The sequence below is a fragment of the Rhipicephalus microplus genome, unplaced genomic scaffold (genome assembly GCF_043290135.1).
Source record: "Rhipicephalus microplus isolate Deutch F79 unplaced genomic scaffold, USDA_Rmic scaffold_14, whole genome shotgun sequence".
NCBI classification, from domain to species: domain Eukaryota; kingdom Metazoa; phylum Arthropoda; class Arachnida; order Ixodida; family Ixodidae; genus Rhipicephalus; species Rhipicephalus microplus.
In genome coordinates, this window is record NW_027464587.1 from 16,352,135 (window position 1) to 16,364,831 (window position 12,697).

Here is a 12,697-nt window from a genome sequence, read left to right on the forward strand (position 1 = left end):
AGGGAACCGCATTGATGCGGTACGAGAATCATGAGGAGAATTTGACTACGTGGGCGAATTTTGTGGACGAAATGAAGAAGTGTTTTGGAGATCCGACTACGATAAAGAAGCGAGCTGAGCAGACCCTGAGCCAACGTGTTCAAGTCCCTGGGGAGACATGTACGATATATATTGAAGAAGTTCTCAAGCTTTGCAAGAGTGTGGACCCACTAATGACTGATGATGATAAGGTCGGGCATCTCCCTAAGGGCATTGCGGAGGATATCTATCACTACCTTATAGGAAAGGATGACTTGCAGTTGGCCAATGACATCATCCGATATTGCGGAACATTTGAGGCCCTTAAAGCTTGGCGCATTTTGGCAAAATTTGGTAGACTCCCCAATGTCACAACGGTCGCAAGCATCGATGTAGTCCTTCCACCCAGCGATCTGCCGTCAACAATACGAGAAATAGTGCACGAAGAACTTGATCGGCGGGACGCTGCTGCGCCGTCGATAGCACATGGCCACGGTTCTTATAGACCATGCGGCCTCCCGCCTGCGTCCATCAACGCTGTGGGTTTCGTCGACTTAAGGACGCCGGTACAGTTGCGTCGTCATATCTATATGTCTGATCCGCGAAACGACTCCGTGCAAAGGTCACCCCCCGATAGGGCAGCGTGGCAAGATCATCCCGCTGACCATCTTCAGCAGCAAGGGGTGTGTGAAGCACCTGTGTGCTTTTACTGCGGCCTTCATAGACATATAGCCCGCTTCTAATCAGAGCGGCATCGGTCACCTCTGCCGCAGTATCAACGACCATTGGCATCCTTACGGCGCGCATGTACTCGGAGAGACTATCGCTGGCCACATAACGGCTACAACCGAACGGACTTCCAACAGACCTACCACAGCGATTCGCCAGTTTCTGTGCGGAGTGTGACGCCACCAGCCTCCTTGCGCCAGCATCGGTCACCGTCACCAGATCGTCGGTGTCTCACTTCTCCTCCTCCGCCGGGAAACTAGACGCCGCGACCGATAGAGGTGAGGTCACCGGACATTTTTCACTGCGTGCAGATATGCCTCCGCCAGTTTCCATGCTACAAAATAGGGTCAATGTTCTTATAGATGGTGTCCCCACGTCCGCGTTAGTCGACACAGGAGCAACTGTTTCAGTCATGAGCAGAAATTTTTAAACTCGTCTTGGCAAAAAAGTGATGTTCTCTTGGGGAAGCCAGACAACGTTTCGTGCAGTGAGTGGAGAACCGTTGCGCCCAGTGGGAGTTTGTACTGCAACTGTTAGTTTCGGCGCTAAATTGTTCAAGGCAGATTTTTGCAGTTCTTAATTCTACTCGGGACGTTATCGTGGGGATATACTTTCTGAAAGAATGCGGAGCCACTATGGATTGCGCAGCTGGCAAAGTTCTACTGTCTGGTTTTCGTGAAGAGCCCACGCAATGCCAACAGACTATCACAGTCATTGATAACATAGTTTTACTATCCCAATCAATAGTTCAAGTGTCTGGATATCCGTGGTGTCAGAGCAGATAACGTTGACGTTATAGTTCACCCAATCTAGCTGAACTAAGCGAAGAAGGATGTGGGTGTGCCGCACTGCATTATTTCTGCAAGTAGTGGCAAAGCTTTGGTATGGGTGGTCAACTCCTCTTTCGAGCCGATTGTACTGCCTGGTGGAATAAGGCTGGCTGTGTTTGAGTTCGACGTCAGGAGCAACGTTAACATTGCAGTCATTAGCAACGACAGGAAAAAGGAAAATGCGTCTGATGTGGCTTGTCCTCTTGATGACATACTAATGGATATGGTGAATAAGTCGCTATCGTCAAAGAATAGACAAGCATTAGTTCAGATCCTCTCCAACTATGTATCCATTTTTGATTTCGCACTCAATAGCCGTAAAATTTCTGCACCACCTTCACGTAAAATTTCTGCACCACCTTCACACACTCGTCATGCGATTGTTATTGATTCGCCCCATCCCATTCGTCACAGACCATACAGAGTATCTCCGTCGGAGCGTAAAGTTATTGCTGAGCAGGTGGAAGAAGTGCTGTTTAAGAAAGTTATACAAGAGTCATCTAACCCCTGGGCAGCACCAGTTATACTTGTAAAAAAGAAGGATGGGTCTTGGAGATTTTGTGTAGATTACCGGCGGCTCAACTCAGTTACAAAAGAAGACGTATATCCGCTGCCCCGCATCGACGACGTTATCGATTGTTTGCACTCGGCTTCGTACTTTTCTTCCGTAGATTTAAGATCGGGATATTGACGAATCCCTATGTACTTTGCCGATAAAGAAAAAATGGCTTTTATAACTCCACATGGTTTATTTGAATTTAACGTCATGCCATTTGGTCTATGGAACGCTCCAGCCACGTTTGAGCGCTTTATGAACACAGTTCTCCGTGGCTTAAAATGGGAAGTATGTCTTTGCTATCCTGATGACGTTGTAATCTTTGGCCACACGCTTGAAGAACACAATCGTCGACTTGATGTCGTTCTCATGTATCTTGAGAAAGCAGCACTTACCTTGAATTCCAAAAAATGCCATTTTGGTGATCGTGAAACTCTAAATCTTGGCCATCTCGTAGACAAACACGGCGTTCGGCCTGATCCCCACAAAATTACCGCGGTCAGCATTTTCCCTCAACCACGCTCACTACGAGAACTCCGAAGCTTCCTGGGCCTGTGTTCGTATTTCCAGCGCTTTGTTCCTAGCTTTGCCGATGTTGCTGAGCCTCTTACTCATCTGCTCAACAAAGACGTACCCTTCAAGTAGACGAAAGAGTGCGAGTCATCATTTTCGCAGCTAAAGCTTCACTCACTTCTGGGCCTATTCTACATCATTTCGACGCATCAGCCCCAACTGAGGTTCACAGTGACGCGAGCGGAATCAGTATCGGCGCAGTAATAGTTCAGCATCACGGCGCTGCCGAACATGTCATTGCCTACGCGAGCCATTATTTGAGTAAAGCTGAGCGCAATTACATTGTTATAGAGCAAGAATGTCTGACAGCTGTCTTCGCCGTGCACAAGTTTCACCCGTACATCTATGGCCGCCGATTCTCCATCGTCACAGACCACCACTCACTTCTACGAGATCTAACCAGTCGTCTTGCACGATAGGCGCTCCCTTAGCAAGAATATGACTGATGTTTGCTTCAAGAGTGGCCGCCGTCACGTAGACGCTGACTGCCTATCGCTGCTTCCCTTTCCCACGACTGAATGCGACACCAACAATTTACACGACTGTCTGGCTGCTCTTGACTCACGTTTTCCAGATTTGGAAGCATTTCGAACAGAAAAACGTCAAGACTGTAGTCTGGCTCTTTTTTTCTCATCTGCCGTCGATAAGCCACATCAGAGTCCATTCTTCGTGCAGGATGGCATTCTTTACAAGCAAAATTTCGTTGCAAAGGGGGCCCACCTACTTTTGGTTGTCCCCAAATCATTGCGACCCAACATGCTACAAGCTATGCATGACGATCCAACATCTGGGCATACGGGATTCGCCAAAACCTATCACTGCACACTGAAACGTTTTTACTAGCACCGTATGCGTCAGGCTACAGCTAAATACGTGACCAGCTGTGAGCATTGTCAACAGTACAAGAGTCGAACAAGTGTGCCGCCAGGATTTTTCTATCCCATACCGCCTGCATGTTTTCCCTTTGAGGTCATCGGTATTGACATGATGGGCCCTTTTCCACGATCTACTACTGGGAATTGCTGGATTATAGTCTGTGTAGACCACCTCACTCGGTATGCTGAAACCGCAGCGATCTCTGCCGCAACAGCCGATCACGTTTATGGCTTCTTGCTACGCTACATCATCTTCCAGCATGGGCCCCTTCGTGCCATCATCAGTGACCGTGGCCGGCAGTTTGTAGCCGACGTCGTGGAAGAGTTGATTCTCCGGTCTGCCTCCCAGTTTCGTCATGCCACTTCATACCATCCACAGACCAACGGTTTGACTGAGCGTGTCAACATGACGCCCATTAACATGCTCGCTATGTACGTTGATTCCAAGCATAAAAACTGGGATGAAGTTTTACCGTTTATGACCTACGCCTACAACACTGCACTACAAGAGACCACCGGCTTCTGCCGGTTTTACCTTCTCTACATCCGTGAGCCACGTACTACCCTCGACACAATTCTCCCATTTTCAGAGCAAGAAAACTCATCCCTTGCAGAGACTCTCTGTCGTGCAGAGGAGGCACGGCGCATCGCGCATCTCCGGACTTTCGCAGCCCAAGACCATTCAAAGGCTCGCTACAATAAGCGACATCAACATGTGTCAAACAGTGAGGGTGATATGGTGTGGCTGTGGGCTCCATATCGCAAGAGTGGTTTGTATAAAAAGTTTCTGGCCCGTTATACAGGTTCCTTCGTTGTTTTGTCGCGCCTTAGCGATATTACCTACGTGATATCATGCCTCACGTCTTCTGGCCATCGCTCCAGGAAAACTGACGTCGTACATGTCGCCCGGTTGAAGCCATATCACGCGCGACACTGACTAACTTGCCCAGTGGGCATCGTTTGCAACGGGAGAAATGATACGATACTTTCGTTGAGTGGAGTAGAAGAAAAAGAAGTGAATGTGTTCTGTGCCAGGCCTGACTTCTGCAACCATCCATCATCCTGCCTGTACAATAAACATCTCTCACCGGTAACATAATATATATATAAGCCGAATGTCATCGGGGAGGACACACCATGCGCGCGCAGTGAAACTGTGCACGTGCGCACAGCATCGAAAACGAAATGCGAACGACACAGAGACAGACACGGATATCATGGAAAACTATTAGGTGAAGCGCCCTACATATGCAGTGCGGCCCCACATATGTGACGCTAACTAAAAGTGTGGCAATGCACACACGCAAAAGTAGTATTTTCTTTTTTTTTTTTTTTAGTTGGTTTGGGCACACCTGCGCATGCGACCGCGGCGGCGAGAATGGGGGCAAGGTCTGCTCGTGGGGTGCAGGCCCGCCTCATGCGGACGCGGGCCACGTGCCCGCTTTGGCGGCTGCGGGGCAGCCGCGGAAGATGCATGTTCATAGCAAAATACCAAAATTCAGAGTGAAATTTATAGATTGTCCGTGGAGAAAATTCGTTATACCAAGGTTGTCTGTTGCAGTTACTTTGTTACATAGAAATCACAAATACATGTGCTTCTATGTAGCGACAGCGACGAATAGAAAAACTTCATTATATTGAGGAATTCGTTATATGGAGGTTCGTTATAAGCAGGTTTAACTGTACCACTCTAAGTGGCCTGAAATTTGTTTTACTCATGCAGTCACTTCCAAAGCTGTATTTACATTCTTGACAGCACTTTTCAGTAGGGAAGGCTTCCCTGAGGCAATTGTTACGGACAACGGTCCTCAGTTCAAGTTACAAATATTTGAAACTTTCCTCACAGAGAGAGGCATTCAGCATCTTTGCTCACTGAACTGCTATCCACAAACCAACGGCCAAGTTGAACGTTTCAACTTGGTTGAACGTACCAACTTTCTGAAAGAGCAAATTCAGCTCACTCAACTTCAATGCCGCCCCCTGAAACATGCTGTTACAGAGTACTTAGGCACATATCTTAGTATTTAGGCAGTACTTAAGCCACTTATAGTGGTTCAGTTAAACCTTGAGGCCTTATGCCTCAAGCTACTACAGGCTTTTCACCTGCACAACTTTTGCACAATCGCCAACCGCATTCTGGAATTGACATTGCAGGGTTAAACCCAAAGTCTTATGCCGCCTTTGCCAATGTTGTATCCTGTGAAAACGCGAGTATTCAATAAGCAACAGGCAGCTAAGCAACACATTGATTCAAAGCACAAAGCTAAACCTCCTAAGCTACAGGTGGGCCACAGGGTTAAAGTTTGTCTTCTAGGCAAGCAGATTAAGTACTAGGCTACATATATGATCACTAGTCAACTTGGACTGAATTCATTAAGCTTGAGTGATGGCAATGTATAGAATGCTTCAAAGCTCCTTTGCCCTAATTCTTCATTCGTACAAGAGAGTTACTCCCCGCTTCGATCCATGTTCTTTTGCAATGGCCCAGTTAGTGACTCTTCCACAAACCACCTTACAGGCACCTTCACAAGAAATGACTGATGTGCCCAGCCCCAGTACAGATTTTTTCGATGGGGGGACGATGTCTTGGGTATGGATGTGTCATGTACGAACACTTCAGAAACGCTACTGCTCTCCAATAATGAGCATGTAGGTGAGGCCCAAGGCTCAAAATCTTCTGAGATGAATAAGGCTCCATCAGTGAATCCTTCACCTCATTCTCCTGCATGCCTTCGTCCCAAGGGACGCCGTAAAAAACTGGATTGTTACAGGGATTATGTTTGTGAAGTGAGGTGTTGGGATAGTTGGTCTTTCATGAGTGGAAAAAATTGCGCTACAATTGATGCGAAAAACGAAGTTCACAGAGGATCATATGAATGATCCTCTGTGAACTAAATAATTATTAGAGGCGCGAGCACTTAGTGACATTCTCTTTTCAATTTCAAAGTTTGGGCTCAGTGCTTTCTTCCATTTTTCCAAATATTTAGAAAAAGTCTTCCAAAAAAAAAAAACGGGTACAAAGTAAACTACACTGAGTGGGCGTGGTCAGTGATCAGTCAAAGTATAAAAAGGGTTATGCGTTTCTTCAAGGCAGCCTTGAAAAAGACGAGCACACTTCTTGAAATGCTGACAGCCCTTGTAAATGACCTTCCTCCTTTGTATGCCATCAAGGTGGAATACGTAGGTACGTGTTTTTGTGGCATTCACACAATCGGGAATTAACTATGGCGTCCCACAGACAGGACAGGTAATGAGAGGACAACTGGCTGATTCAGTGGCAGGGGTGATAACGATTACTTCATGGGGGGGGGAGGGATTGTAGGACACCAAGGAGGGAGTTCGTGTGCTATCAGAAACAAATGCTGCTTGTACTGAGCTGCTAGCATGCATATTCCTCAACAAATCAGAGGGAATCAGTTGGGAAGATTTGCAAGCTGGAGAGACTTCTCTGACCTTTTTTGTTCATTAATGACAACACCAATTGTTCGAACAGCATTTAGGACACGTGAGAACACTTGTTCATTATTCGCGGCTGACTGCACGGCTCAGTGTTCACATGCGCTGGCTTGCCACCATTTTATGTTGGTTTCAATATTAAGATGAGGTGACCGTGTAATACATGTGCGGAATGTAGGCATGCGCAGAAGAGAGTGCAGTTATGCGTGACACACGTGCACCATGACGCGAAAACAACCTTACAGGAGATGTAAGCACCCCTACCCATCTCTCCAACCTTAATTCAAACCATATCCCGAAAAAACAAAAGAGTCAGCTACACAAGCTCTAACAAAAAAATGACAACAAAAGTCCCTATAAATACTGCGCATGCACCAGGACACCGCCGCCGGCCGACACTGCTGCCTTGTCTGGCTCGACGACTTCACCACAGTACCGGTCTCGCAACGGCAACATTGCCGTCGGCGCGAGATACCGTCTTTCACGCCGACACGTCTTTTGGTTGAGACCAGCACTTACGAGGGCGCCAGACTGCAAGCAGTTGCGCAGGTCCCAAGCATGTCCGTCGCCCAATCTCACGACCCCATTCATGGCCAGCGGCACTGACGATGTGCAAAAGACGGCCAGCCGCAGGTTACATCACTCCAGCTACGTACATTCGAAGCACTCAAAAGAACAATGCAGTAGGGCAAAGGGAAGGGAGCTTTGGGCTCTTCACACACGTAGTACGATGGTCATGAACTGCTAGCTAATACATCGGCGGCGGCCGAAACGCCTCGCTCAAAAATAAAATAAAGGTCCGTTTTCTTAACTCGTGCATTGCAAGATAAAAAAAGAACATGAGGGTAAGCAGAGTGCAACACCTCAACGCCACGATCCGCCTAGTTGTGCCACATGCGACAGGCGGCTGCGGAGAGCCTTATGCTTAATTAATCGCTTGATAACAACCGGCATCCACCCAGCACCCAGCCTAGGTGCAGAAGAGGCAGCCGCAAAGAGACATCAGCTCAAGAAGGTGACCCTACTCGCTCCCCCCACACAGCAGCTTACTGAGCGATCCGCGTCTACCGTCCCGGCGTCGAGCCACAAGACAAGATAGCAATGACGCCCGACTCCCTAAGCCCAAAGAGATAGAAGAAGCTATTTACAAAAAATTTAACCACCCAGGAGGCTTCCGTACTCATTGGCTTCGGGCTTGGCCTACATCCACGTGCTCTAAGCTTTGCTCACCCCAGGATGCAGACTGCATGGCTCTCATCTTAACTGAACAACCTTTTTGAAAACCAACAACAACAACAACAACAAAAAACCACTTGCGACGAAAAAAACAAAACTCAGCGTGCCGACAAGTTCAAACACATTAGAACAACCGATCTCCTTACTCTCAACAGAGCATACCGCCGACGCTAGCAATGGATTGATTGATTGATATGTGGGGTTTAACGTCCCAAAACCACTATATGATTATGAGAGACGCCGTAGTGGAGGGCTCTGGAAATTTAGACCACCTGGGGTTCTTTAACGTGCACCCAAATCTGAGCACACGGGCCTACAACATTTCCGCCTCCATCGGAAATGCAGCCGCCGCAGCCGGGATTCGAACCCGCGCCCTGCGGGTCAGCAGCCGAGTACCATAGCCACTAGACCACCGCGGCGGGGCGCTAGCAATGGAAGTCCCACCTAGTCCTACTCTTCCCCGGCTCGAACAAAAGATTGTACTGAACTGCAAGAACTGTTGTCCGGTGCTCCAAGAGCCCCACCTTGGGCAGCTTGTGTGGGTCTAGTTGTGGGGAGAGCACCATGCTCTTGGAGTGAATGAACACAGCCGACATGGTCGGACCAAACTACACGACACACATTCATTTAACTACATTCAGAACGACGATATTGTCAGCCCAATTAATATACATCAGTTGTGATCCACAAGCTCAACGACCTTACACAACATTACACAACACTCAAAACATAAACCCAAGAACACACTCAAGGCAGTATCGCCAATGCTTGACTTACCACGAGAACACCCAGTGTGCAACCCGCAGTGCCGCGGGTTAGGAACCCACCGGCATACAGACAACCGTTCGCACCAACCGCTATTGACCAAAGAAACCCGCTCATCTCTCCCTCGCCGTCACCAAGGCTTGTCGCCAGGTGTCACTGCCAGCGCCACCATTCTAATTATGATGATGGTGGTGATAAACGCTTGAGAGCACAACACCACTTACCACTCGGTAGTTGTGAACCCGAAATGTGGCCTATGCGCGAGACAAGTGCACCACAAGACGACAACAACTTTACAGGGGGTGTCAGCACCCCCAAAGTACACAGTTTAAGATTGATAAAGATATACAGTCTCTTTTTGTAATTGTGTCAAACTTTTTATGTGACAAGCCTCAATAAGACAAGCACTACTAGTAGTGAACATGAGAAGCTGCTATGTAGATGTACATCGATTCGCTATTAAACATTGTTGAAAGCCAGCACTGTGTGTGTCCTCATCTGTTACGCTGTTCTTCGATTCATTTATAAAAGGGTAGGCCATGCTTTACTCTCCTCCTTTCCAAGCTCGTCACTCTTGCTTCCTTTTCCCATTGCTTACTGTGCCGTACTATACTGTCCTTTACCCTCACCCCTCTTGCTGCACTGTACTATACAATGGCTACGCTATTTTTTACCTTCCTCCTTGCTCTCACTTCTTTTTCCCACCACCTTGCAATGCAGCACCGCACTGTCCTCTACCCTGTGCCCTCCTCACGTTTCCTTGCTATACTGTACCTCTCTTGCTGTGCTTGACCATCACCACTTATTCCTTTTTATTATGTCGTTAACGTCATGACAATATCACAAATTTTGGATGCATCTCGATGAAGTCAAGAGATGACATCGTCATGTGCAAACTTCTTTTGCATTACTCATGTTTATGCCAATGCCACAGGACTCTGACAGTCAGCTTTGTGCTTGATAAGACATCTGGGGCTTTCGCATCACTTGTTCAAGAAGAATTCCTTATTGGGCTGGTCAGTACGCACCTTGATATATACTAAGTATTTTCAGCGCTAAGAAATGAGGACACAAAGCAGCGCTGCCCTCAAAAAGAAACTTCAATGGGAAGTCAGTGCCAATTTGTGTGGTTTATGTGTCTTCTTCTGTCCCCATTTCTAAACGCTGCATATGCTTAGTATATTGTGCCTTGTATATGTGATGTCTCGCCATGCATCTGGCTGAGGAGCACGGCATATGGTGCCATCGCACCGAGGGAAGCACTAGCGTTTCGGTGGCGCAGTTTGCAGAACACGCAGTGGAAATAAAGTCAGTTAGTCACCCGAGTCTGTGTTGGCTGGTCGCTTGTTTTTGCTCTCCGCTTGTACGCGGAAGCCCGCTTCACCCCTATCACAGTATATTGACTGGGACCATTCTGATGGTCGGCTCTTGTTGTCCCTCCAGAGCTCTCAAAGTGAGCGGGACATGCTTCACGACAAGGTGCTGCTCTCTGGTGTCACCGTGTACGCTTTCTCTCACTACCCAACGGTGGACCAGCGAGGCCGCGTGTTTGGACTGCGAGCTGACGGGCTCATCTTTCCCGAGAGTACGGCTGGCGAGGAGTACCTCGACTACCCATCCAGGGCAGGACTGCTGGCCAAGCTGGCTGCTGCCACCAAAGGATCGGCCTTTCAGGTGAGCCCCTACCTAAGGACACTGATAGCTCTGGCAACACGGTGGCAGCAATAGAATTCACGCTATATATAGCAGCCTGCACATGTTTTCAAGCAGTACTGCAGTTGCGTATTTGGAAACACCAAGTTCATTCAAAGAAATTGTGGGCTTTATTCGGAACCCTGCAAGAGTTTGTTTAGTCGTACTACTCCTGTCAACTTTCTCCTTCATTTGCCCTCTTTGCCTCAACTGATGCATGTAACAGGAAAAGATTGCCACACTTGTTGCTGGTCTGGTTGATACATGAATACTACAGTACTAAAGGCTGAATGCTTCATAGCAGATCTGCAGTCCCAGTGCACCTAACCTTTGAGTGCTGAAGCACCTTCATGTCAGAGAAAATTATGAGAATTTGTTTTCTTTTATTTCTACTCTCATATACTACACTTGTGTGCACAAATTGTGACAAGAACCTGTTTTCTTGGTAAAAATTTAATTGACAACTGGTAAGCAAAAGTACCAGTCAGAATTAACCTGTAGGTTTTCAAGAATGACATGTGTTAATTTGTTGTGCTTGAGGTTCAATTTTGCATATGACTGTTTTCAGTCTTGCGCTGTGAAGAAGAAACTAATTCTGCCGGTAGAAAAACAACGAGGTAGCAATTCTAAGGTGGTACCATTCACCGAGTTATTTTTCTTCTTCTTTTCTCAAGCCGATCTTGTGCACACCCTGTTTTGTCAATTATGTGCTTATGCAGGAATGGGAATTTAGCCTTTACTTTTATAAAAACCCAGAGTTTAAATGCAAGGGCAACCCAATGAATGTGATAGCAACAATTTGGAATGCCATACAGAGTAAGCTTTGCAACTAGCCCTGTTGCACCTGACCAGACATAACACAACAAACTGCTGGCAACACAGCTGCTGCTGCAAGTGAAGTGACCTTCATGCAGCCTATCACTTCATCACAAACTGAGTGGCGTGAACACATGTGTCTGCTTATATCAACCAAGATAGGGCGACCACACCTGGCAGCCCAGAGCACACACTTCCTCTCGTAGTAAGATAGCCCCTTTCCAAGAACAGACTTTTCACGAGACGGAAGATGGCTGGCTTGTTTTCTCTCTGCTTGAGCCATGATAATTGGCAACCTTCTCATAGTTTCACTCGCACATTGAATGTAGAAGGCATGAGGCAGTGTTACTGACCATGAACTTTATACAGAACCTCACGGCGACGGCAGAAATGCGCCTGCACTGTCGATACAATTGCTGTCGCAATACAGCAGACTTCATCATTTAAAGTTGGGTAATTAATAATTTCCATTAATTCAAACAATTATGTATTAAATTCTTGGTTGTCCCACTGTTTTCAGTGTATTTTAAAGCCGCTTATTTCAAACTGCCCCGTTGCTCCAGTTCAGTTAATTCAAGCTCTTTGCTTGTCCGTCGTTGGAAATATCTGCCGCTTAATTGTTGTTTCTAGCTGAACATTCATGGTTCTACGTAGCCAACAGTCGCAAATCAAATACAGTATAACCTCATTACAATGGACGTGCTTACAACAGACATTCGAATACAACATATCAATTGGTAGCATTATGCCAACCTCTCTATTTGTTCCATTGGTTGAACTACCATTTACTACAGATTCTGGTACAACAAATATTTGGATATAATTGACTAAAATGTGAGGCCAGCAAGGTGGTCAGGACTTCTTTGCAACGGACTTTTGTACCACAGACATTCCACATTCTATAACTTTCAACTTCAAACATCACTTGGCACACTTTTGGGATTGGAATAACCTCGCAGATATCGGCGTACTGATTTAAGTACGAAAGCCATCGATATCTGGTTTATTAATGATTAATTATGCCAAGCTGCGGCAAGAAAAATCGGCATACAGCGTGCTTGGTTTTGCGTGTTGGGTCGCTGACGCGCGAAATTAATGGGCGCTGCCACTGCATTTCCGAGCGGTCGGTGCTCGGCGAGTTTGGCCAGGTC

The 12,697-nt window shown here is 47.0% G+C and overlaps 1 protein-coding gene and 1 long non-coding RNA gene across 4 annotated transcripts in view; one reads left to right on the top strand and one right to left on the bottom strand.

Moving 5' to 3' along the window:
• The window catches only part of LOC119181451 (uncharacterized), a 607,968-nt gene that overhangs the window by 587,908 nt on the left and 7,363 nt on the right, over positions 1–12,697 (top strand). For 2 of the 3 annotated variants that reach the window (XR_012888604.1, XM_037432704.2), the window contains one exon: positions 10,482–10,712. Coding sequence is in view for 1 of the 3 variants with exons in the window: in XM_037432704.2 (XP_037288601.2) it covers positions 10,482–10,712 (231 nt within the window). In the remaining 2 variants the exon portion in view is untranslated. Of the gene's footprint in view, positions 1–10,481; positions 10,713–12,697 lie in introns of those variants that run through there. The other variant, XR_012888603.1, reaches the window with a different exon arrangement.
• LOC119181457 (uncharacterized) overlaps positions 1–12,697 on the bottom strand; it is a 49,879-nt gene that overhangs the window by 21,297 nt on the left and 15,885 nt on the right. The gene's annotated exons all lie outside the window — the stretch shown is intronic.